The 26,220-nt window shown below is 37.6% G+C and overlaps 1 protein-coding gene across 4 annotated transcripts in view; it reads right to left on the minus strand.

Moving 5' to 3' along the window:
* Nucleotides 1–7,783: 7,783 nt before the first annotated feature.
* Nucleotides 7,784–26,220, minus strand: part of SEPTIN10 (septin 10) — a 57,610-nt gene continuing 39,173 nt past the window's right edge. For 3 of the 4 annotated variants that reach the window (XM_025869129.2, XM_073897935.1, XM_025869128.2), the window contains 7 exons: nucleotides 25,516–25,677; nucleotides 23,458–23,554; nucleotides 22,077–22,245; nucleotides 14,562–14,694; nucleotides 9,619–9,806; nucleotides 8,942–9,099; nucleotides 7,784–7,862 (listed from right to left, as the gene is read on the minus strand). In XM_025869129.2, coding sequence (XP_025724914.1) covers nucleotides 8,982–9,099; nucleotides 9,619–9,806; nucleotides 14,562–14,694; nucleotides 22,077–22,245; nucleotides 23,458–23,554; nucleotides 25,516–25,677 — 867 coding nt within the window. In that variant the 3' untranslated portion in view covers nucleotides 7,784–7,862; nucleotides 8,942–8,981. The remainder of the gene's footprint in view (nucleotides 7,863–8,941; nucleotides 9,100–9,618; nucleotides 9,807–14,561; nucleotides 14,695–22,076; nucleotides 22,246–23,457; nucleotides 23,555–25,515; nucleotides 25,678–26,220) is intronic. The other variant, XM_073897936.1, reaches the window with a different exon arrangement.

Here is a 26,220-nt window from a genome sequence, read left to right on the forward strand (position 1 = left end):
GATCAAACCAATGCTGTCCAATGGGATAACATGAGTGTGAGGTAATGTCTGCATTCCAATAATATTCCCCACTCAATGTCACATTCATGTATAAATTTTTTTTAGAGAACAACCTTTAAATATTTTTTAGAAGGAAATAAACTCTTAGCAAATAGAAACAGATAAGTATTAAAGTGATACAGTGTCATATGAACTATGAATCCACTAAATTCATGTAAATACAATTTCTAACCGGCATCGAAAAACAGCCTTTACTATGATCAAATTAAAGAATAGGAGATCCTGGGAGGTGCTTTAAAAAATTTCCCATCTAGGGGTGCCTGGGTGGCTCAGTAGGTTAAGTGTCTGCCTTCCGCTCAGGTCATGATCCCAGGGTCCTGAGATCCAGCCCCATATCAGGCTCCTTGCTCACCGGGGAGCCTGCTTCTCCCTCTCCCTCTGCCCCTCCCTTCTCCCCCCCATCCCACTCGTGTACACGCTCTCTCTCAAATAAACAAAATCTTCAAAAAAATTTTTCCCATCTACTGATATTTCTGATATCCCATCATTCAAACTTGTTCAAGTCTTGAAGATTTTTCTGTTCTTAGGCATCTTTTTAAAGCTAGGATTTTTCTTTATGTGGGGTAACACCTTAAAACACTGAAATTAACAACTCTGCAATAAGAAACTGGGAACAAACAAAAATAACTGAGGAATACAGGGTCAAGCCCTGGAGAATACTACCAGGTGTTGGCATGGTGGCGGGGGGGAGGGGACGGTAAGCTGCCCTCTCTCCTTAGGTGTCTAACCTGAGGGACATTATAATCAGTTTCCAGTTTCCAGATGCCCAAAAAGAAATTCCCCTCAGCTCACATCTTCCTGGAGACATTCTTTCTATTGACAAGGCTGTGTTGGTAAGACTGTCAGAGCCAAGTTTTGTGGACAAACAGCTACACTGTTCACTGGGAAAGACAGAAATACCTGGTTTCTGTATCCTGGAGTGCAGGGCGTTACAGCAGGAGACAAGGAGGATCAGTAACACCCACCCACCTGCTTGAGTCAAACAGGAGCACAGACATTAATTAGAGCAGTCTGAAAATCACTACGTGCTTTAAAAGCCACGGATTGGGCACCTGGGTGGCTCAGTTGGTTAAGCAACTGCCTTCAGCTCAGGTCATGATCCTGGAGTTCCGGGATCGAGACCCACATCGGGCTCCCTGCTCAGCAGGGAGTCTGCTTCTCCCTCTGACCCTCCTCCCTCTCGTCCTATCTCTCATTCTCTCTCTCTCTCAAATAAATAAGTAAAATCTTTAAAAAAATAAAATAAAAGCCACGGATTGCTGAGAGGGCACCAAACTCAGCAACAATGTTTAAGCCAATGCTACTGAAATGTCTAGGACCAAAAGTTTGTTCTTGTGTTTTACCTAATTGAATCAGGCAATTTAGGTGAGGTGGTAGCGTATATAATTCTGAGAAGGCCTGCACTCATCCAGCACAGCCTGGGGTGGGGGCGCAGGGAGGGTGATTCCCCCTAATTATGAGCTCCATTTAACAAGCTCATCTGGCTCTCACATTAAGCTGAGGCTCTGTCAGCAGTAAAGGTGATATTTTGGCCTCCCACTGCCAGTTTTACTTTTCAATTTCTTTCAGAACTCAGGTGAGGAAACTGGGGGCTATTAGCCCCTGAAAATTTTTAACTGGTCAGAAACATTGAGAAATAACAGAGAATGTGGATGATGTAGACCAAGGAACTCATGGTGAGGTTTTGTGGGACCAGGTGTATGGACCTCAAAATGTGGCACTCCCCCCCCCACCGCTTAACACTTTGAAGTATTACAGAAAGTACACATGTAAATGTACAGCCTGACAAGTTTTCACAAAACAGTGGCACCCATGTAACCAACACCAAGATCAAGAAACTTACCAGGATGCCAGAATGTCCCTTCAGGCCCCCTTCGGTTACCACTCCTCCCCCGGAATGACCATTATTCGGACTTATAGCTACACAGATTTGACCTGGGTGGGTGTTGCGGCTCGGTGTCTTGTGGGGTGCTCTCAGCTGTGCACTTGGCTTTACACTTCTAGACTTGGCCGAAGTTTAGGGCACCTGCTGCTTTGACCTGCGGGTGACAGCTACTTGTAGCTAAGAAAGACAGGAATTTATGCACAGGTCAGAAGTCTCCTTTGGGTCTCACTGGGCTAAAATCAAAGCACAGCTGAGTTCCCTCTGGAGGCTCCAGCAGAGAATCAGTTCCTTGCCTTTTCCAGCTTCTGGAGGCTGCTGTGTTCCTGGCTGTGGCCCCTTCCTCTGTCATCAGTGGTCCGTCCCTCTAATCCTCCCTCTGACTACAGCCAGGAAAGGCTCTCAGCTCTAAGGAACTAAGTGGACTGGGCCCACCCTGACAGTCCAGGCCCATCTCCCCACCTCCAGGCTAGAGCTCACTTACAACTGCAGTCTTTTTTTGCCAGGTAGGGTTCAGCTTCCCAGGTTCAGGGCATTAGGGCACAGACATCCTCAGTGGTCCAGGAAAGGCGAGCGCCGCCCCTACCTACCACAGGGAGAGGAGTGAAAGAACACTCTGCTCCTTACATATCTGGTAGGACTCTTGGGTGAAGCCATCTCGGCCTAAACTTTGAGGATCTTAATTATGGATTATCTGTTATCATGAGACTATTAATTTTTTATCAGTTTTTTAAATGAATTATCATTTCTTCTGTATTTTCAATTTTATTTATGACATCTTAATGTCTAACAGGATCTGTAGAGTGACATTTTCTTTTTTCATTCCCATTGTTTCTGCCTTTTAACTTTTACTTTTTAAGAAAAAATATCAGGCTTATTTGCGGTATATGAACGTTTTCCACCACTCCAAGAGGTTTCCTTGTGTGCCTGTGAAGTCAATCCAGCTAACCAACCACAATTTCTGTCTCTATAGTTTTGCTTTGACAAAAATGTCACATAAATGGAGTCACAGAGCCATTTGCGTTTGGCTTTAGCGTTAATACTTTCGGATTTATTCACACGTCTACATGTGCCAGTGTAGCTTGTTTATACACTCATCAGTTGATGGACATTTGGGTTGTTACCAGTTTGGCAGACTATGGAAAAAGCTGGTATAAACATTTCAGTACAGGTCTTTGTATGAACAAACATTTTCATTTATCTTGAATACATTTTTAGGACTGGAATTGCTGGCTTGTACATGACAGTCAGACCAATGTCCCCCTAGATCTCAATCTCTGGAACGTTTGAAGGTTAGGTTACATGGCAAGGGAAACTGAGGTTGCTAGCCAGCAGATAGAGAGATGTTGCTAGTGGGCCCCATGCAATCACCAGGGTCTCTGAAAGCTGGAAGAGGGAGGCAAGAGGAAAAGGTCAGACTGAGGTCATGTGAGGATTCAACTCACCACTGCTGACTCTGAAGATGGAGGAAGCAATCATGAGTCAAGGAATGTGGGCAGCTTCTAAGAAGCAGGAAAAGGCAGAGGATTCTCCCCTAGGGCTCTCAGAAGGCACACAACCCTGGCCACACTTTGATTTTAGCCACGTGAGACCCATGTCAGCCTTCTGGCCTCCAAAACTGTAATACTGTGTTTTTTAAGCCACTAAGTTTGTGGCAATTTGTAATAGCAGCTGTAGAAAACTAACACATATAGTGAGGGAACAGGAAACTGCCAGACTTCCTGAAATGGCTGAACCATTTTGCATTCCCACCAGCAATGGTCATCATTCCACAACAACCCCCCCCTTTTTTGGTCAGGTTTGTTGTTGTTTTCAACTTAAGCCATTCTATGCCTCTTTCCTTTCTTCTTGGTCATTCTTCCCATGGTTTATCAATTTTAATAATAAAAATATAAGAACTTTGATTTTTTTTCTTATTTCATTAATTCCTGAAATCCTGTTTTCATCTTTATTGTTTGCTTTGGGTTTAGTTTACTATTTTCTTCCTAACTTCTTGAGATGAATGTGTACAGCACTGGTCTTCAGCCTTTTCCCTAATACTAGCCTTTAGGATTATAAATTTTGACTCAAGAATGGCTTTAGCTGCTTCTCACAAGTTATGATGTATAATATTTTCATTATCATTCAGCTCAAGATATTTTTCTAATTTCCTTTTTGATTTCTTCTCTGACCAATGGGTTACTTAGAAGTGAATTAGTTTCCAAACATGAGAATTTTTGTTATTACTGATTTCTCTTAATTATAATATGATCAGGGAACACAGTCTACATGATATAACTCCTTTAGAAGGTACTCAGGCTCGCTTTGTAGTCAAATGTCCTAGTCAGTTTTCATAAATGTTCCTGAAAGCAGTGTGTGTTCTGTGATTTGGGATACACTGCTCTGTAATTGTTCACCAGGCCAATGTGGCTGAATGTTTTCTTCAAGGCTCCCATATCTGTACCAATATTGGTCAGCTTAGTCTATCATACACAAAAGGTGTGTGAAAATCTCCCACCGAGGGTGGATTTGCATACTTCTACATGTATTCTCATCATTTGTGCTTTAAACATGCTAAGTCTGTTACGTACATATGAATTTAGAATTTTTATATATTCTCTGACTTGAGAAATCTATCTCCCATCTCTAACAATGCTTTTGCCTTAAAGTTTTTTTAATACATAGAAAATACATACACATTAGCTTTTGACTGGAGTCTGCATGATGTACCTTTTCCTATCTTTTGTCTATGAAGACAGAGAAAGTTTCAGACTTCTCTTGTCAAATGCTCATAGATGATTTTTAAAGACTTGCACCTTAAAAAAATTACAGCATATAATCCATGTAATTACTTATTTAATTGGGTCTAAATCTACCATATTACTAAACGCTTTCTGGTTGTCATACCTGTTTTGTTTCCTTTGTTTGCTTTTGGATGATCATTTATTGGACCAGTGTTCCTTCTACTGACTTGAAAGTCACACACTTTGCCATGTCTACGTGCACTCCAAGTCTCATGTTATGGGCTGACAGGGACTCTCAGTTAATGCAAGAACTTTAGATTACTCAATTTACCCCCTTCCCCCAATTTATATGCCACTCTAGTCTTGTATTTTAGTTCTCTCTGTATTTCCATCTCCACAAGACATTGTTTTGCGTCATCATTCATTTTGATTTATCCAGATGGCTACCATTTCCATTACCATATATACCTTTCTGCATCTGTATTTTTTAAAACACTCCTTATTTATTCTACTGCATGCTGTATTAAGAACTGCTTGCCTGGGCTGCAGTCTCTCTACTGAGTCAGCCAGCCCAGGCCAGTCCCAGCTCCTCCAGTACCTCTTTCCTGTGAACCCTGGAGGAGTATCTGACCAGGTGAGGTCAAATCTTTCCATGGCTCCTACTGCCTAGTGGATTGGGTTTATAAACTCTTTCTTGATCTGTCCCTTACCTAATTCTAAAATCTCATCCTTACTTATGTCCCACATCTGCCCTATACTCTCTACTCATAGTTAGCGATTTTCTAGAGTACCCAGATTTTATCAAAAACATGCTATTCCTTGTACCTGGATTGCCATTCTCCATTTGTATCTGAAAAACTGCTTCTAATCCTTCAAGACCCAGTCACTTCCCTGGGTGCTTTCTTGTGCTCTGTGGATGGAGGCCGAAGCCCTTCTGAGAGCACTCTATGCATAAATCTGCTCTCTTGTTACTGTTCTGGTTGCTCCGTGAGGGCAGGACTAGCTTTATACATGCATATATCCCCATTTCCTAGCCCAATAGGAAAATAGGGCCTAAACTGAGATCATCCTCCAAAAGGGGATTATACTCCCCGTGTTGTTCTGAAGCTGAAATCATAGTCTATGTGAAAGAGCTTGAAAAATCAGATAAGTATGTGAAGATTAATGGTTGGTAGCGAGTGGTAACTATTTCACATGCTTTATGGAAAAAAAATTTAAACAAAACATGTCTAGCTTTATTTTGTTCCCAGGAAATTTAAGTATCAGGAGATCATAACTTAGTCACCTTGTGCCTGAATAGTGAGAAATAGATCAGCTTTGTAAGGAGAATCTGAATGTTGTTAATTGTTCTAAAAATTTTGTTCTTTGCAGGGTAACTCTTTTAAAAGAAAATCTTACCTGGAATCCCAAATACATTACATCATTCACGTTGTGAATGAAGCACATGTGCTGAGTCTTTCTCACAGCAGTCACTAGCAGCACAAAATGATTACCCCTCTGCTAAGTTCAGAGTTTTGGGCAGGTTTCCATAATCTCTTCAACTAGAGAACTGAATAACTTTGTTTTAACATGCCAACAACCAATCTGGCATTTAAAAGTAACTTTATTAAAGTTGAGGATAGCTGTTTAATACACAATTTGATATAATAAATCTACAGCTAGCCACCACTCACATCACATAATTGAGCTTCTGGCATGACACTCTCCTTGGCTAACGCTCAGCGTTGTGCCAGTGGCTGGGCTCTGTACAACAGGCTACCTGCCCTCATGGACTCACCGGCTCTCCTGCTCCCACCTTCCAGAACTTGGGAATTACTGATCCTGAGGAGAAAGTTCAGAGCTTTTTCTGTGGTACTTACAACTTACTTTACTAAAGTTTTAAAAGGCTAAGAGACATTTGTGAATTTCAAACGTAAAACTGGAATTTAAAGTGTTTGTCCAGATAAATTGTACTATGAAATGAAAGGTTTTATTTGCAACTTACACAACTTCATGAAAAAATACACTGCTCAGAATCTGACATAGGCTAAGTAAAAAACATTTTTTTTCTGAAAAATATGGGTAATATATACTTCTGTCTTAAAATAATTCAAACACATGATTAAATGAACGAATTTTGATAAAATGTTTAAGATGACAGTTTGCTAAAAAGAAAAGTTATCTAACCACATTTGAGTAAATATATAGATATATATTTTATTTGTCAAGAGTAAATGTCAATTTTATTTAGAATTCAAGTACAAAAAATGAAAATTTATATACCAATGACTGTTAAGAAAAAATTAGAAGGCATTAAATTGTTCTAAGAATACTACAAAGGCAATGAATTCAAATATCCCTTAATATATGGATTATCTAAATTTTCATTTTTAATATGCAGTTGCTCACAGTTATTTTTTTAAGAAATATTTTTAATAAGATGATTCTACCTTATGATTTTTCCCCTGGAAAACAGAGTTTTAAACAACAAGTATGTAAAACATTCTAATGAAATAGAGTGGCAATACCCCAGGTTCAAAGGTACTCATCACTAGAAAATGGATTTATACCTAGGTGTTTTTACTTTTACACACATCTTGTTTCATCACAACAATACATCAACCACAATAAGGCACACTGAACTGTGGAAGGCCATGTTACATAATTTGATACAAAAGCTTAGGATCATGTTACCAATTGGATAATGGTATCAAAAATTAAAAAGTTCTATGAAACTATTAAAGAGGTTAGAGCTTCAGGTACATAATACATTTTAAAACATACTTCCCAAAATTTACCTTTAGTATGTACAAAAAAGGAGTTCATCTTGGAATATAAATGCAATCAGATAGCCATATAATGAATGACTTCTGTATTTTCAATGGCACTGACACTTTGCTCTGTGGTACAATGCACGTAAGTGACAATAACTGGGCAGCAGGAGAAATGATTTAGATTCATCACAAACCAGCAACTTGAAAACTTCTAACAACAGTGAATATAAAAGTGATATCACCCACTGTGGTTTATGTATTAACCTTATACTTAAAAATATTTTTCCATAAATGGCAGTAACTACAGCCATTTGCCAGATATAGAATAAATGATACAGCAAATAAAAACAGCAAGAAAATCAAAGCATACTTCTAACATTTTAATAATTTTTGCTTGTGATGACTTTCTGTGATCTGGAACCTTTGTTTTACATAAAACTGGAGCTGGAAAGAGAAGAAAAGACCTTTTGATTGGTACAATAAAAAAAAACATATAGGAAATAGAAATTACTAGAATCATTAGTTTTACAAGGTAAGCTTTTACAGAAAGAGAAAATATACATCTAATATACTATAGATATCTTTGGAAAATAAAAAATAAAAAAACATCCAACTCCATTTTCTTGAATATGAATTCTTTTGAGCTCTCAAAAAAACTATGGGCTTGGCCCTGACTTTATAAACAAGAGCACATGCTAACAGTGGTCTTTAAGTGGAGCAGGGCAACAATTCTTACAAAGCAAATGCAAACTGTCTTTCATATATGGAAGAAACTTGGGGAATCGAATCCAATTTTAGTAACACTGGATTGAGGTGAGAGGATAAGAACAGGTAAAAGGTCCCTCAGCTTTATAATTCAAAGCATATCTTAAAGCAGTAATAAACTATAGTTTATCATTTGAAATTCAATGATTGAGTAAAACATAACTATTAAGTCATATTCATTCTTTTGACAAATAATTGCATGTCCACTATATAGCAGGCACTGTTCTAGGCTCTGGGGATGGATGCATCAATGAACAAAACAAGATCCATGCCCATGTAGAACTTATATTGAAAGATCAGATGTGAGAATTCATTCCTTCTCTTTTCCCCACAAACCATAAAATCCACAGGTCAGTTAAACCCACGAAAACTCTGTGGATTTACTTCTCCATAGTTCAAAAATGGAAAGCTGCCATGGGCCAACATTATGTTTTCCTAATTATTTTTAAGTTAAATTATAGTATTCTGAAAATGCGGGATTTGAAATAAGATGTGATGATAAAATTAAACCAAAAATGTTGCTCTGTGAGGAACAAAAGGAGAGCTGGATGCTGCCAAAGCAGAGGTAGCTGGAGTAAACTAAGGCAAAGAGTCACCAAGAAGCACTCAACAGAACAAGTCAGGGATGAATTTCAAGAACAGTCAAATAGGCAAAATGACAAGGACATTTTAAGTGGGAGAAATAAAGGATATAAAGTATAGAAAAGGAAAAAAAACTTATTTTCTAAAACTTTGGTAACTTTGATTTTAACACATACCCCAAACCTATAAGCCTTGAGATTATCATCCAAATGCTACTCATGGCCGCCCCATCGTACAGGGACCCTCTCTACCTTCCTCTGCATCTTTACGTCCACCATTGGTTTCACAAGCTCTGACATCAAAGCACAGGAGTTCGAATCGATAGCCTGGTTCCCTTATTAAAATAAAAATTCTCACAAAATCATCATCAGTAGAATTTGTTAAAAAAATGAACTAAATTTTTCTTATCAAACATTATTTTACTTCTATGATTCCCTAACAAAGTATACAGCTTCCATTTAGACATGAAATTTAACATAACTAACAGCAGGTCAGCAGTTATTAGATGTGTACTAGAAACACAGGCTGGACAATGAAATAAGAGCAGCCATTTTTCCCCTCAGGTAGCTGGGCCTTTTTACATTATGATATATTTTGTTCATTCATTCATTTGCTCATTTTGGCAAATATTTACTAAGCACCTAATATGTGCCAGATGCTGTTCTAGATGCTGGGGAAATGGCAGTGAACAAGAGGGACAGGTCTCTGCCCTCCAGAAGCTGACATTTTAGTTGCCAGAGCCTGATACTATATAAGGAAACAGACTGTGATAAGCATAAGATCAAAGAGGGCAATGAAACAGAAAGTAATGGGGAAGGGGACCACCACAGTGGGGGTTTTGGGAATAGCTTACTTCTTACGGTCCTTGTCCTTCTTCAGGTTGCCGCCCGACGCCATGAAGGACTGGTTCTGGTATATCTCTGAGGTAGCTTTCTTTTTTGAGAAAGCAATTATTTCTTCTTCCAAGAGTCTTCTCTTCTCTTCAAGCTTCATTCTCTCTTCTTGGTGAACTCTTTTAAGGTGTTCAAATTTGGCCTGCAGCTGTGAAATAAAGGTACAATTCCCATTAATGACACAGTGTGGCAGCACACACACAGGAATGTTCTCCAGCTTAGCAACAATTGCTAACACTAACCTACACAGTAATCTACAAATTTTCCTGATGTCTCAAAAGTTCATGCTTGAAGTAAAAATGTACATATGAAACTGCCTTGGTAACTTTATTTTTTTGAAAGATTTTATTTGTTAGAGGGGTGCGTGGGTGGCTCAGTCATTAAGCATCTGCCTTCGGCTCAGGTAATGATCCCAGGGTCCTGGGATCGAGCCCCGCATAGGCTCCCTGCTCTGCGGGAAGCCTGCTTCTCCTTCTCCCACTCCCCCTGCTTGGGCTCCTTCTCTCACTGTGTCTCTCTCTGTCAAATAAATAAATAAAATCTTTAAAAAAAAAAAGGGAAAGAGAGAGAGCACAAGCAGGGGGAGAGGGAGAGGGAGAAGCAGACTCATACTGAGCAGGGAGCCCGATGTGGGACTCGATCCCAGGACCCTGGGATCATGACCTGACTGAAGGTAGACGCCTAACAACTAAGCCACCCAGGCGCCCAAGTAACTTTAATTTTAAATGAGTTCCCATGCAAAAAAATGCATGAACAAAAAAAATAAATAAAAAGCCACAGCCTCATGTAAAAACCTGTTTTTAAAACATTTGACCTTTTCTTAGAGTTTTTATTTTCTTGCTCTGGTATTTTCCCCACAAAACCTCTTCAAATAAACTTTCTAAAATCCATGTTCAATAAAAGTGAGGGACACAAAGCACAAAATCAAGTTATCAAAAAAACACCTTATTGTCCAAATAAAGTTACCAAGTATAGTGAAACAGTAAAAAGTTACATTGGTAAACCTACCTGGAAAGTGCCAAGTATCAATTTAAATCAAGAACCTTAAAAATCTATTACATTTTTCTCCAGTCATTCACCTTCTTGAAATCTAAAGTAAATCAAGAAATCCTAAACTTAGTAAGTTTTATTCATAAAAATACTCACTGTAGTAGAATTTATACCATAATGGGAAAAAACAGCCTGTGTCTAATAAAGTCAAAAAATAAATTTATGCAAAGTATACTCAATGCAGTCATTAAAATGAGTTTGTAAAAGATTATAACATTACACGGTGAAATTTCCCTAGTTTGGTGTTTATCTGGAAAAAAAAAAAATCTAGGGACGTGAGCAGATTCCCACATGAATCAGCTGTGTGCCTTGCCTGCCAAGAACACAAGTACAGCATCTAGAATCTAGAGCAAAAAAGGCAACTTTTAAAATTCTCTAATGTTGTTAGATTAACTTTAGTATTTTCAGTTCTGGGCAGCATTCATATAAAAAAGTAGTACTTGGGGCGCCTGGTGGCTCAGGCAGTTAAGCATCTGACTTCAGCTCAGGTCATGATCCCGGGGTCCTGGAATCCAGCCCCATATCAGGCTCCCTGCTCAGCGGGGAGTCTGCTTCTCCTTCTGCCCCTCCCCACCTTGCACATGTGCACGAAGGCGCTCCCTCTCTCTCTCTCAAATAAATAAAATCTCTCTAAAAAACAAAGTAGGACTTGGTTTCTAGAAAAGATGGCATATAATAACAGAAGAAATGTTTTACTAAAAATCAGAGGTTGAGGGGCACCTGGTTTGCCCAGATGGTTAAGCATCTGCCTTCGGCTCACTTCATGATCCCAGGGTCCTGGGATCGAGCCCCACATCGGGCTCCCTGCTCAGTAGAGTCTGCTTCTCCCTCTCCTTCTCCCCCTGCTTGTGCTCTCTTTCTCTCTCAAATGAAAAAATAAAATCTTTTTATTTTATCTTTAAATCTATCTATAAAATCTATTTATATTTATCTTTAAAAAAAGAAATCAGAGGCTGAGGGTGGAAACTGAAGAGCTAAACTCCATCCTAATAAAAATTAACTGTTCCAAATATGGAAGAGGTTGTGTTGTACACCAGTAAAGCTTGACTGGAGATGTATTTAAATGGAGAGAGAAAAGAACTGAAACAGATTAAGTAAGACCCTTCTACGCTAAGATTCTTTTATGCCTGAGGATGGCATTTCAGAGAAGCATCAGTTCCTTACTATTTGTTTATTTAAATAGTTCCTGCTTGTGCAAAAAGCTGTGTTTGTGTGTGTGTGTGTTTAAAGGGTGGGGTAATCTAGTTGTCATTCAAATCAGTGGTATAAACAAGAGAGTCACAACTCTCTGAGTATGTGTGCATTTCCTATAAATGTGGGAGAGGAGCTGAGTAAAGCCTGGAAAGACAGGATACAGGAGTGGATTTATATTATATTAATAAAGACATCTCTGATTACTTAAGTGGAGGCTGCATACTCTATATGCATAGTTAAATATCTTGAAAGGTTATAGGGTACTTCATATATCATTCATGAGGTTGACTAAAAATTGCAGAAATATTCTAAAGAGAAAAATGTTTTAAAAGGGGAGGTGGGGGGGGCGGGGTGCCTGGGTGGCTCAGATGGTTAAGTGTCTGTCTTCGGTTCAGGTCATGATCTCCAGGTCCTGGGATTGAGCCCCGCGTTAGGCTCCCAGCTCAGGGGGGAGTCTGCTTCTCTCTCTCCCTCTGCCTCTCCCCCCCCACCTTGTGTTCTGTCTTCTCTCTCAAATGAATAAATAAAATCTTTAAAAATAAAATCTTTAAAAAAATAAAAGGGGAGGCAGGGTAGGTGTGACATCACATCACGTGGAGTTCACAACTTTTGATAGCAACAGTCTACACCATATACGAGATTCACTCATGGTTCCACTATTCACTACAATAGGGATTTAATTCAAACATATTTTCAAATATTCAGAAGTAGTGTTTACAAAAGATATAGCAGTGTCCCATACTGATGATACTGTCTTAAGGGCACTGGTGAGAAGTTATCAACAGCACAGAGGTCTGTTTTCCTGACCTTGACTCTAAAGTATTTAATGATACTGACTTTACAGTATAAAAAATGGTCACGAAGTACCTTGTAATATTAATAAAGGGGCCTGGAATCTACTGCCTCTAATGCTATATAATAAAAAATTTAGAACTCTTGTGAGAATTTTGGTTGTTGATGCCTTAGGTTTACATTAACTTCATTTTTTGTGCTTCACAAAAAAGCACTTGAACCATAAAAATAAGTCTATAAAAGATCTGCTGACAAATAGTCTTTCTTTTTTTTCTTTTAACCATGTAGTTACCCTGAATTTTTAATTTCCTTTTAAATAATACATGTTTAAGCAAAATATTCTTATGTGGGATTTTAAAAATTAAAAACTCAACTAGAAACCATTTCTACATCTTTTCTCCTCACTGGAGAAACTAAGACTCATGATACATGAGAGATAAACTCGTAAATAAGGAGTTTTACTCTACTACCATCTTAAAGATGAATCTACTAATGAAAAAAAAATCAGCATCCTTATTTCCTACTCATCACAACTCTTTCCTCAATATTTATATTTAAAAATAACTCAAAACTAGGGGACTATTCTCCCATACAAGAGACTAAACAAAGAGAATACCCAAATGTGACACGAGACCTCCAACTGAATTCCAGTTCAAAAACAAAAGTAAAAAAAAATCACCAAAAAAAACAAAACAAAACAAAACAAAAAAAGCCACACAATAAAAGGTCATCTTGGGGCAACTGGGGAAGTGTGAATGTCGACTGGAGAACAGGTGAGATTATGGCATTCCTATTAATTTTCTTAGGTGTAAAAAAAATTTTTTTTTCCTTAGGTATAATACTGGAACAATGGTTATGGAGGAAAATGTGCCTAAGCTTCAGAGATGCATACTGAAGGGCCTCGGGATAAAGTGTCATAATCATAATGTCTATAATCAGCTTTCAGATGACCAGGAAAAACATACATCCTCCTCTCAGATGCATACACACCCATTTATAAAATACAGATGGCAAATTCCCTTTTGAGCTAATCCTTTTTGACCATCATCTTGAATATGGCCATTTCACTTAAAAGTAGCCATTGTGGTTAGGTCTATAGAAAATAGCTTAATTCAAATAAAAGTAAAATTATTGCCTGAAGAACTAGAAGCAAACAGTACTATGGAAATTAACTGTGATGTTTATGTGTATGCATGAGCACATGTGCACCAAGGCTATCCAAAGGTCATTTGACCACCTGACTCGTGGAAAGCCTGACTTCAAACTGAAAGAGCTACTTAACTGCTTTCATAGTTACCCATTTCATAGCAAGCATCAATCCCAACAACTCTCAAGAACTCTCAAGAAAGGCTTTATCAAGCCACAGCTAAAACATTTCTGGTTCAAACTTAAGACATTTAAAACACTTCTTAGTAACCTAGTCCAGTACAAGTCCTTGGTGAACCACTTCTTTTTTTTTTTTTTTTTAAAGATTTTATTTATTTATTTGAGAGAGAGAGAATGAGAGATAGCACGAGAAGGAAGAGGGTCAGAGGGAGAAGCAGACTCCCCACTGAGCAGGGAGCCCGATGCGGGACTCGATCCCAGGACTCCAGGATCATGACCTGAGCCGAAGGCAGTTGCTTAACCAACTGCGCCACCCAGGCGCCCGGTGAACCACTTCTGATGGAAGACTATTTATGCAAAAAGGCCAAAATTTTTATTTGAATTCAGACTTTTTAAAGTCCGTACGCAAAGACTATGTGTTAAAATAGCTACTTATTGAACAAGTAGTCTCCAAAAGCATCTCAGCTAAATTCTTGAGATAAATCTCCCCAACAGGACTCCTAAAAAACAAATGCAAATCATGTCAAACCAGCATACTTGCCTCTCTTTCAGCTTCTTTCAATATGGCTTCTTTCTCCTTTACTCGCTGCACAAACATCTGCTTCATTTCTTCTTCCTTCCTCTGACGTTCACCATAAAATTCATGTCTTTTGGCTTCATAGGTCTCTTGAAGACTAAAAAGTTATTTGTGGTACTCTCATGTTAAAAAATTATGTAGGCAACTTGCAAACACTCAAACTTCTTGGGTTAAGCCTTGTAACTATAACATGTACCAATGCCTCTTATACAGAGCAGTCCGAAACATGACATTTCCTACAGCATGAGACTTAAAAAGCCACCAGTGCTACAGCTAATAGAGAGTACTAGATTTCTGAAATCTCTGACTTGTCAAGTCCTTCCCAAGAAGTATTCTCATTTTACCCCAGATGAATTCCTCTTTCAGTCTTCATTAATTAGCATCACTGTGTCTGGAAACCTTGAAGTCTTTAAGTCATCCATGACTCTTCCCTTAACCTTATCTCTGTATCTGATCACCAAGGTCTGGGAGTTCAGTCTGTGACCTTGACATCATTTTAATCCAGTCTTTTGATTTCTACAGATACTCTGGAACAGCCCAACTCAATCTTAGTGATTTTCTGCCTTCACTATTACAAATTAATATCCTAACTGATCTCTGGGCTTTTAGTTCTTCTTTCTTCTACTTTCTTAATCTTGCCACTCCTAAGATTTTCCAAAAAACCCCACAGATCTCATTATCTTTTTTTCCCACTGCATCAGTTATCTACAGAATAAGGTCCCAATTCCTTTAAATAGCACTTAAGAAACTTTACAGTCTGGTCTAATTCTACCTTTCCAGATTCATCTCTTACCAAACAAATCCAATCCTCCTAAGGTTTCAGCCATACCAACCAATTCATTGTTCCTAAAACCACACATTTCATGCTTTAGCTCGTAACTTCTGTGCTTCCAACATTACTGCCCACCTGCCAACCCCCATTCTACCCAGCTAATCCTCTACTCCTTGAATTTGAAAGGCCAAATTCAAATGCAATTTCCTCTATAAAGCCTTCTCTGGGAGTGTCTGGGGTCTGGGTGGCTCAGTCGGTTAAGTACCTTTGGCTCAGGTCATGATCCCAGGGTCCAGGGATTGACCCCTGCATCTGGTTCCCTGCTCAGTGGAGAGTAGTCTCCTTCTCCCTCTCCCTCTGCAGTTCCCCTGCTTGGGCTTGCTCTCTCTCTCTGTCAAATAAATAAATAAAATCTTTAAAAAAAAAAAAAAGCCTTCTCTGGTCTCCCCATTTGGAACTAACTATGCCTTCTAAGCACTCTCATGGCACTTTGTACCTCTTCTTTGGCATTTATATCCTACTTGTCTAATAGATCATTATCTTTGTAACCTGACTATCCAGCAAAACTCTCTAGACATTTCAGGCTCTTCATAACTGTTCATTTAATGACAGAAATTGCCAGGAACTACTCCAAGCAGAGCAAGGATTGTCCTGGAACACTATGCCCAGGTGCCCTTTATACATATATATATTTTTTTGTTTGTTTGTTTGTTTTGTTTTGTTTTACTTATAGCATTTCAGAGGTATAACAGACCTTCTTATACATCAGAAACACCAAGCCCTTCCATTTCAGCTCACTATGAGACTATCACAAGATTTAACAGGGAACACAAATGTACCTTCCGGTTGTGTTACAGTGAGAAATTTCTACTGCTTACAAAAATATTTTATATCTAAGTAGATATAAATATGATGAATTAAGGAATTTTACAGTCTTAAATAAGGTCCTATCTCCTTTAAATAGCACTTAAGAAACTTCACAATCTGGCCTAATTCTACCCTTCCAGATTCATCTCTTACCAAACAAACTAATCCTCTTAAGGTTCCAGCCATACCAACCTATTCACTGGTCCTATAACTGGAGAAATAAATCTTATAAATATAGAATTCTAGAAGTTCAAGGAGAATTAGAGTAAGAAATGTGGCACAACAGCTATTACAGCTGATGGTACGGGGTACGCATAGCAGGTGTTCTGAGGAACAGATCCTAAACATTGTAAGAGCAAAATATACAAACTGCCCTAGATAACCACATAAATGCCCAAAATCTCAAGGAAACATTTTAATTTTTACCAGGCTTTTTGCTTTTCTGTGTTTGTTTTGGTCTTATTTTAAAGAAACCTCTGTATCTATCAGGCTACTTTCATCATTTTCAGAAACCTCACTACATTTTGCTGATCCTACATTGGATTGATAGTCTTTAATGACAAACTTGATTTAAATGATGTTCTGAATTCATACCAAATGTAAGCTTAAAAAAGTTCCCATTATCTGTTCATATAAGCATCTGAGTTGCTTAAGAGGAAAATAAATCTACCTGGCAAAGAGAAAAGACCTAACATTTGTTGAATAGCTGCTACCAACAAGGTACTTTTCTGGAATCCTTTCTCTACCTAATTCCCATAGCATCCATGAAGAACAAGCACTAATACTCTGTTTTACAGATAAGAAAACTAAAGCTCAGAGAGGTAAAGTAATCAAAGCAACATAGTCGTAAGTAAAAAGCTGGAATTTGAACCAGCTTAGGTTTTTGTTTTATCAAAAGATTAAAAAGTCATGTACTGCTCCTGCATATTTTCCATCATGTCACATGGTTTTTCAACTTTGACAACCAGAAGTCCATTTTAAGTAAAACCAATTGTAAGTTAAAAAACCCACACTATCTTTCAAAAGGTGGTAAAGAAACTCCTAGAAGATCTGTAAGGGAACAATTTACATAGTGTTGTAAAACTAATGCAACTACTGTTTACTATCATGGATTTATTCATTAAACGAAAATGAAAAAGTTTTCTTGCTATGTTAGTATAAAATTCTTGCTTTTTCTAGTATAAAAGTAGCTTGTTGTCACAAATATTCAATGAAACATATTACTATACTTGCAAATATCACTGATTTAAAGCAAAGTTTAAAACCAAAGAGGAAGAAAAAAAATTTTCAAATGCTCATATTCATCAAGAAAATCACTGCAGTCCCTTCACTTAGAACTTATGTTTCATATACAGTTCTTAAAAGCCTGTTGAACTTTTTCCATTTCTGCTGTAGACTAAATGCAGAAAGTTATTCATTTCTTGAGAGTTCCAAAGACAAAATTTTACAACACAAAAAAATTATGTCAAACACTTAAGCAACTCTAAAATACTACAAAAATCTTCCTTTCAAAACTAGAGGTCCCTGGACACTTCAAATGGCAGTGATTTTATACTTTTCAAACGTTAAAGATGATTAACTGTTGGAATGAGAATGGTTATGTTAATCTAAAATAACTTAGGGATTTAAGAAGGTTTATCAGTATTTCTGATCTAGCTTAAATAATTAAAGATCAGTTAATTAAGGCTAGAGGAGAGTATAACGCCATTTACTGGGACCTCATGATAAGCACATGAATAGTGTTGAGAGATTAAGACACTAACTATGACTCAGCATAACTGTTCACAATAAAATGTAAATGGAAAACAAGCTGAAGGTCTGGCAATGTAGAGGACTGGGTAGTAAAGAGAAATAAAAGTCATCCTAACATGTTCATATAACTGTTTTTCTAATTGATAGATGTAATATTGAGGGATGGATTTTACATGCTAACCAAACCATAGTGACTACTGCTAGGTACACCCCAAATTAAATGGGAAATATTGCCCAGAAAATAGAATGTAATTTCTTGAAACTGTAAAACCTTCCTAAGACATCAAGCTATAATGAACTATAGAAGTTTTACCAAATAATTTATTCACAAATAAGAAAACACCAGGAGAAGAAACATTCTGCCATGCCTGATTCAAGAAATCCAGTAAAAAATGTCTCCTCTCTTAAGGAGAGCAGCCTAGGAAGGGCAGAAGACTCAGGCAGGCAGAGGCCTCCCTTACACTGAGATCTAGTTCCCCATCCTTTCTTGCTTGTTCCCTACCCAATCTGTTACCTGGTGTAAACTGAAGAACCTCCTTTTTCCAATTTTCCATTCTTCATTTGAAAAGTGAGCAGATGCTTCCCGAACTGAAGAAATGCTCAAAAAAATGGATGTTCTTAGCAATCTTTGATTCTGAATGCCCACCATCTGCCTATACCTCCCTTTGGTATTGTTAAACTGATTACCTTTTGGAGAGCTACCTCTTCCCCCTAGGATACAGTCTGGTGGGACAATTAATTAGATTCATGCCCACTCCGGCCAAGACAAGGGTACATGTCCTAAGGTAGGCCTACTGGACTAGACTATAAATTGTCAAGCAGAGAATAAAAAGGCTGGAAATGGTTTCAGTTCATTCACTCCACTCCCAGTATAGAATGAAACTGGTTTCTACCTGTTCTAAGTCTTCTCTTTGAATCTGCTATTCTTAGCTGACGTAGTCTTCCATAGAACTACTGCCCTTTTTGTCTTATTTTCAAAGAGCTGTAAAGGAAGCAACTGCAATGTATTACACTGCTGTACTTCTATAGCAAGAACTTGATCCTCAGCTTCAACACAGCTGACCTCTCCTGTCCTGAAACTCTTCACTTGGCTTCCAAGACATGACACTGCTGGTTTTCCTCCTTCCTCTACCCAAGGCTTCTCAGTCTCTTCTACCTGCTTCTCCAGCTGACAAATATTAGAGTGACTCAAGTCTGTTTCCAAGGCACCTTTCTTTTCAAATGTACTTCTCTCTCCAGGCAATCTCATCCATATTCAAACATTCAGTTAGCCATCTAAATGCTGACGACTCTTAAGTTCATTCCTTTGGCCCAGCCCTCTCCTCTGAGCTCCAGAAAAATGCCCAAAGTGCCTATTCAACATTGTCACTTGTATGTTTCAGAGGAAGCTCAAGTCAGAAGGTCCCAAACCAAGCTTATGCTCCATCATGCCCATCACTGCTGCTCCACAAAAAAGCCAGACCTTCCAGAGATACCTATTTTGAGGAAAGGTACAACCATCTACCTAGCCAATGAAACCATAATACCAGGAAAATAAAAGTCTTTCTTTTTAGCAGCATCTTCTGGCATTTCCTGCTTCCTTACCTCAGTATATCCAGTCACTAAGTTCTTTCAATTTCATCTTCTAGATATGTCCCAAACACACCCAGTTCTATTTTCACTTTCGTCCAAGCAATACTCTCCTACTGGTCTCTCCTAAACATCTTTGCACACCATTTTAATACTTTCTTTGCATTACAGCTAAAAGTGATTTTTCAAATGCAAATATGGTATAACTCCTTGAATGGTTTTGCCGTTCCCTTGAAACAAAGCCCAAATCCCAACCAGGTCCTCCACAGTTTTGACTCCTGCCTACCTGTTCTCTCAATCTTATGCCCCCAACTTGTCTGCTCTCCAGCTGCACTTTCTTACAGAGCTCTGAAGATGTCATTCTCTCTCCGCTTGTAGTCTTTTCATGTCTTGCTCTGACTTCCCCAAATTATTAGCTCAAAACAGTAACTGCCTCAAGAAAATCTCTAATTTTCCAGATTCAGTCAGGAAACCCTCCCCCATTATATACCATCTCTCCTTTAGTGCACATTTCACAACTGTGATTAATTGTGCAATTTGATTTTGGCCTCCCCTATAAGAATGTAATCTCCATGACAGCCAGGTCTATAGGATCTTATTCAATATTATATCCCCAGCACTTAGCCCAGAGCCTTGCAAATAGGAGACACTTTTAAAAATGTTTATGATTTGGGGGCACCTGCGTGGCTCAAGTCATGATCCCAGGGGCCTGGGATGGAGATCCACATCAGGCTCCCTGCTCAGTGGGGAGCCTGCTTCTCCCTCTCCCTTTGCCATTCCCCCTGCTTGTGCTCTTTGGCTCTACCTCTGTCAAATAAGTAAATAAAATCTTTAAAAAATAATAAAATAAAATGTTTATTATTTTTATTATTCACTGCTGACTTTCAAATTATCATCATAGCCTTAAGTGTCAGATTCATTTATGACTAGCAGTGTGTGGAACCAATGGGAGACAAACAGCAAATATCTGCTGAATGACTGAAATTTTAACTTAAATGCAGATTCTTAGGCTCCATCCCTGTAAATTCTGAACCCACATTTCTTAATCTTCCACAGATGCCTGATGACTGACCCACCAGGCAACCTGAATCCCTCTTCTCATGAGTACTTCAAGACTGTCCCACTTGCTCTCACTCAGGACTCGTGTCTTAGTAATGTACATTGAGACCTCTGAATTGACCCTCAGACTTGAAAGAACAAGAAGTGAGTCTCTTCTGGGAAACACTAGCGAAGCCAATTCTTCAATAGAGAAAATAATTTTATCAGATTGGCCTGAAATCAAAAGCATAGCATGCCTGAAATTGGTGAGGAGGGGTTAAGTACATATAATTCTTAATTTATCATACTACTAGAGCTAAAACACTAATTAAATCCATAGATTAAAAAATTAAAAAATTTAACCTCATCTACTATTAAATCTTCCCAAAGGTCATATGCAATGGCAGCACTGATTTAATGTTCTCTCTCTCCTTCTTTTTGTGTTTACTACAAATACTAACAGTCAGGGACATGACAGAAATACAAATAATGAAATAGAAAAGAAATCCTTAGTTCCACAACAGAGTTTTAAAAAGTGTTTTGCCTGAAGATCTCATGCTTTCCTCCACGCAAAAACTATTCTGGAATGTTACATCAAATCAAATTTGATGTACTAGGTTAAGGATTAGAGTTTCATGTTTACATATCTTAGTAATAAAAAAAGTCAGGAATGTGGCAGTACATAAAATTACCCAGCAAGTTTATAACACTGAATGCTGTAATTACTGAACAAGAAGGTCATCAGGCTCTAAAATATTTATAAGTATCCTGTAAGATTTTAAGAAACAGTCTAATCTCTGACTCCCTACAAGCACTTTCATTCTTCCTTTATAAGACATTTTCCTAAGTTTAACTCATTTCAAATTTTCATCAAGATAAAAACCAAGGCTGTTTTATTTTTGTTTTTTTAAAGATTTATTTATTTATTTGAGAGAGCGAGAATGAGAGAGAGAGAGAGTACATGAGAAGGGGGAGGGTCAAGGGAGAAGCAGGCTCCTCGCTGAGCAGGGAGCCCGATGCAGGACTCGATCCCGGGACTCTGGGATCATGACCTGAGCCAAAGGCAGTCGCTTAACCAACTGAGCCACCCAGGCGCCCTGTTTTTGGTTTAATATGATTCACATTCCAACTTTCTTTTAGAAGAACAGATAAATATACTTTTATCTTTTTCAGAAAAATACAAACATAAAACCAAATGAGAGTTCTTTCCTTTAGTTATTCATTTCAGTGTGTACTGAGATAATGGGCTTCTGCCATTATGTTCTTTCTTAAACTCTTCGAGTCAGATGAGGTATTAGAGAGCTTCAAAAGCAAGAAGGCCTCAAGTGATCTGAGAAGCACAATAAGTAATCATAAGCAAATGATTCTACTTCATGGTTTGCCAGATTTCTGAAAACCACATTCTCCAACATCCTGGATATATAACAAGGTACAATCCTAACTTCCTCTTTGGTTGGCTTCTCACAGAAATCCCCCGTTACCTGAGTGGCTTATTCTCTGGGCTCACATCTGTAAAGCCCATCTCCTCCAGTTTGCAACGCCTGTAAAGTTCATAATGCCTAGTGTGGGTCTGTTCTCGCAGATCTTCCATGTTTGTACAAATGAGCATTTCCCGGAGCTTTACAAAGTCACAGTGGTTTTCATTTTCCACTAGCCAGAAAAACAAGAAAACAGCAATACCAATTTTTAATTCCTGGCACACGGTATTTGTTGAATGAAAGAATCTATAAAAACACATCTGAAATAACAGTGAAATGATCAGCCTAATACCTAGGATTGTTTTATATAAGTAACCAAGGAAGAAACTCTTGCATTATACACACTGAATTATAGGCAATTTAAATAACAGATTGGGAAATTGCTTTAAATTTAGTAGGCAATCAATAAACAGGAAAGAAATACATTATATTATGTTACCATATGCTCCAGTTATTTCACAAATATTTTGTAGGCAGTTTACAAACCAACCTTAGGACATTTTACAAAGTGCTTAAAGAGTCTGTAACATTTTACTAAAACTTCAAAGTAGTAATTCTGCATACTCAAGATGCCATCTGTACATGCTATAATTATCAAATTCTTTTTATACAATGCCACATTTATGATGCTGTGTTTGACACCATTCAAGATTAGTGAATAAATACACTTAGTTCTCCTTACATGGCCCTTCTAGGGTTATGGTGACCAGAAGACTACAAATAATTGTGTAACTGTAACCAATAGTTTTAAGTACAATTACTATTTTTGTATTTTTTATATATTAAAAATGTTAAGTTTTGTTAATATTTTTTATTAACTACAAATCTGTCAATTTAAAAAAGCAGCAGTATTGGGAAACCAGTACTAGTAGGGGTAATGCATTCCCCAATAATAGCACCACAAGTAAATGAATGAACCAGATAGTACTAATTACTTATGCATTACAATGATCCTAAATTTTTTAGGATCATCAATCCTAAAATTTTTTAATTGGCTGACTAGTTTGTTTTGGAAATAGTTGGCAATACTTTGATGATTAGAAATACATAAATGTACAAAATGGTTTATTGTGCCTAGAATTACCTAGTAATTAATTTATATATCATGTCTAAACACTAGTATTTATACTCAAATTCTGTTCTGACTAGTGCTTCCCACTTTCTGAATGTCTTGGCATACCAGGCACAAAATGTGTGTGGTATAATGGAGAAAATGGGGAAGCTCTGCCCAGCCTCCACATACTTGGCCAAAACAGACCACAATCCACTCTTCTGATAACCAAATCATAACCCAAAATAAGCATCAACTCAGAGAATGCACTGAATGCAACTTTCAGACTGTTAGGTGACAAACATATTCCTAGTCATCATTCATCTCATTTACCTTGAACAACACCCCAAGGGTACTGGCGAGCTTTGACCATCTTATTTCCAACTTTTACCTCATCCATACTTCCTACAACAGCAAACGGCAAATGTCCCTGGAAAGGAACCATGATACCAAATCATATCTCACGCTATTGTGATAAATGACCAACTAAAAAAGTTTTATGAAAGTAACAGTCATTAGAGAAAATTTACTAAATAACAAAGTTATTAAAATCAAATGATCTGCTATGCCTCTGATTTTATTTATTTTAAAATTATTTTATTTTTTTAAGATTTTACTTATTTATTTGTCAGAGAGAGAGCACAAGCAGGGGGAGCTGCAGGCTCCCTGTTAAGCAAGGAGCCTGACGCAGGACTTGATCCCAGGACCCTGGGATCATGACCTCAGCCAAAGGCAGATGCTTATCCAACTGAGCAACCCAGGTGCCCCTATACCTCCAATTTTAAAACTTGGCAGTGAATATGTGCCAACTGTTCTATAAAAGTAAATTTCAGGCCCTGTAAAGAAAATTATTCATTGAGCATCCCCCACATGCTATAGGTATCATGCTATAAGAATAAAAAAAATTCTAGTATAGAATTTTTGCCTTAAAAGACAAAAATAATGTTGAGGAAATTACACACATATACCCACTCACACACACAAAATAAATAACTAAAATATGTATCTATATTTAGTGTGTGCACAGATATATTATACTAATACAAAGTAATATTTAAGTCCCAAACTAGTGCTAAAGGTAGTAAATGTTACATAAACTTAGAGGAGTAAGGGATCACTGAGGTCAGAAAGATATAACCCAAACCAGAGATGGATCAAGGAGAGTAAGAACTAACTTACGTAAGGAGAAGATTTTGAACAAATACATAATAGCTAGATGTAGAGAACAGTGAGTAGACTGGTCCGTCTGAAGCTGAGGATTAATACAGGAGAAAAGTCTAATGTAAAAGTTTTAAGTATTATGTTTAATATTTAATAATTGACATTCAGTGTCTTAATTGTCCCTTTCTGAAAAATTATTCCAAGTGGGCACAAAAAATAAAATTAGATCTAAAGACAATATAACACATAGGTATTGAGATCACTTCATTTACATTAGTCAGCTTTTTTTATTTAAAGTATCTTAATGAAAAATCAGAAAAAGAAAAGGAGACATGGCATGAACAGTTAACTGAATGTCACTGTGTTGGGCAGTGAACAAAGACTATATCCTCACAACAACCCAACTGTAGGTATTAACCCAATTTTGTAGTTAACAGTCTCAGGGAGGTTAATATCTCCCACAAGAACATATGGTTAAGTCAAAACCAGTGACACTTCAAAATATAACCAGATATTTAAGAAATTTAGTAGCCTGAAGAAAGTATCACAAAGAACTTAGCCATCTTTAGTCATATTAAATGAAAAGTTATGTGAATATTTAATATGTACATGTGACACTGTAAGGGACACTGAGCTTAAATATCAGATTAGAAAGATATTCTTAAGGACTTTAAGATTCCAAAGCATTCTGAGGGAGAATATAAAGACTTCACATGTTTTTTATTTTTGTTTTTGTTATTTTTGTAAATGTTTTATTTATTTATTCATGAGAGTCAGAGAGAGAGAGGCAGAGGCAGAGGGAGAAGCAGGCTCCCCGCCTAGCAGGGAGCCCGATGCGGAACTCGATCCCAGGACCCTGGGATCATGACCTGAGCTGAAGGCAGACGCTTAACCATCTGAGCCACCCAGGCGCCCCACATGTTTTTTAAAGACAGGATAAAAGGCATCTTTCTAAGGCAATTAGTAAGTATGGTGCCACAAAAGGAGTATCCCAGCCTCACCAATGTATCATTTTATTTAGGTGAAAGTAGAGGAAAGAAAATATGCTCAAAAATATATTCTCATATATTTTTTCCAACTCTAGAAAATAAAACATTTTCCTATATTGAACTTTTGAAAATTCACCTTGTGTGAAGTCTTTTTAGAAGACACAAGTGAAAGTGTTAGTAGGAATGTCACAAGTTACTCTTTTCACATGTAAACAGAATTAACATTCAACTAGGAGCTTACATTCATTGAAGCATTGATTTTAGCAATAGTTTCATCGTCTGTTGGAAATTGATATATCTGAACACCGTTGCTAACCAATTCACTCATGAGCTTGATCTTAAACTTCTGTAATTCAGCTTTAGAAATTGCATCTGCTTTGGCAATCACTGGTATAATGTTCACCTATTGACAACAAAGAAAAACAAAATCTCATAATTGAGGATTTATTTTTTAATTCTGTAGTTTTTGCATTCAAAACCACTCAGTCTCTGACAAACTTCCTTAACCTAGATCAGGGGATGAATAAACTATGGTCCAGCTCATTGTCTGTTGATATAAATATTTACTAGAACACAGCTACACCCATTAATTTACATATCATCCAGAGCCACTTTCATTCTCCAATAGCTGAGATAAGTAGTTACCTCAGAGACCATATGGCCTATAAAGCCTAAAGTATTTACTACCTGGTTCTTCACAGAAAAAGCTTGCCAACTCCTAACCTAGATCATCTCTGGCTGTCACTATCACCATATTCCCCTATACAATCATTACTACAGATGCTGGCCTTAATAGTAACTGCTTTTAAAAAGCAGAGTTCTTATAAGATTAATCTTACGTCTGAATTTAGGGTTAGAAATCTTGTATTTTCTTCTCTTTCTCAAAGTCTCTTATAATTCTATCACATACAAAATGTAAGCAAGAAGCTGAGATCGCCTGCTTAAT

The sequence above is a fragment of the Callorhinus ursinus genome, unplaced genomic scaffold (assembly GCF_003265705.2).
Source record: "Callorhinus ursinus isolate GAN/ISIS: 27379988/994484 unplaced genomic scaffold, GSC_fseal_2.0 scaffold10, whole genome shotgun sequence".
In the NCBI taxonomy this organism is placed as follows: domain Eukaryota; kingdom Metazoa; phylum Chordata; class Mammalia; order Carnivora; family Otariidae; genus Callorhinus; species Callorhinus ursinus.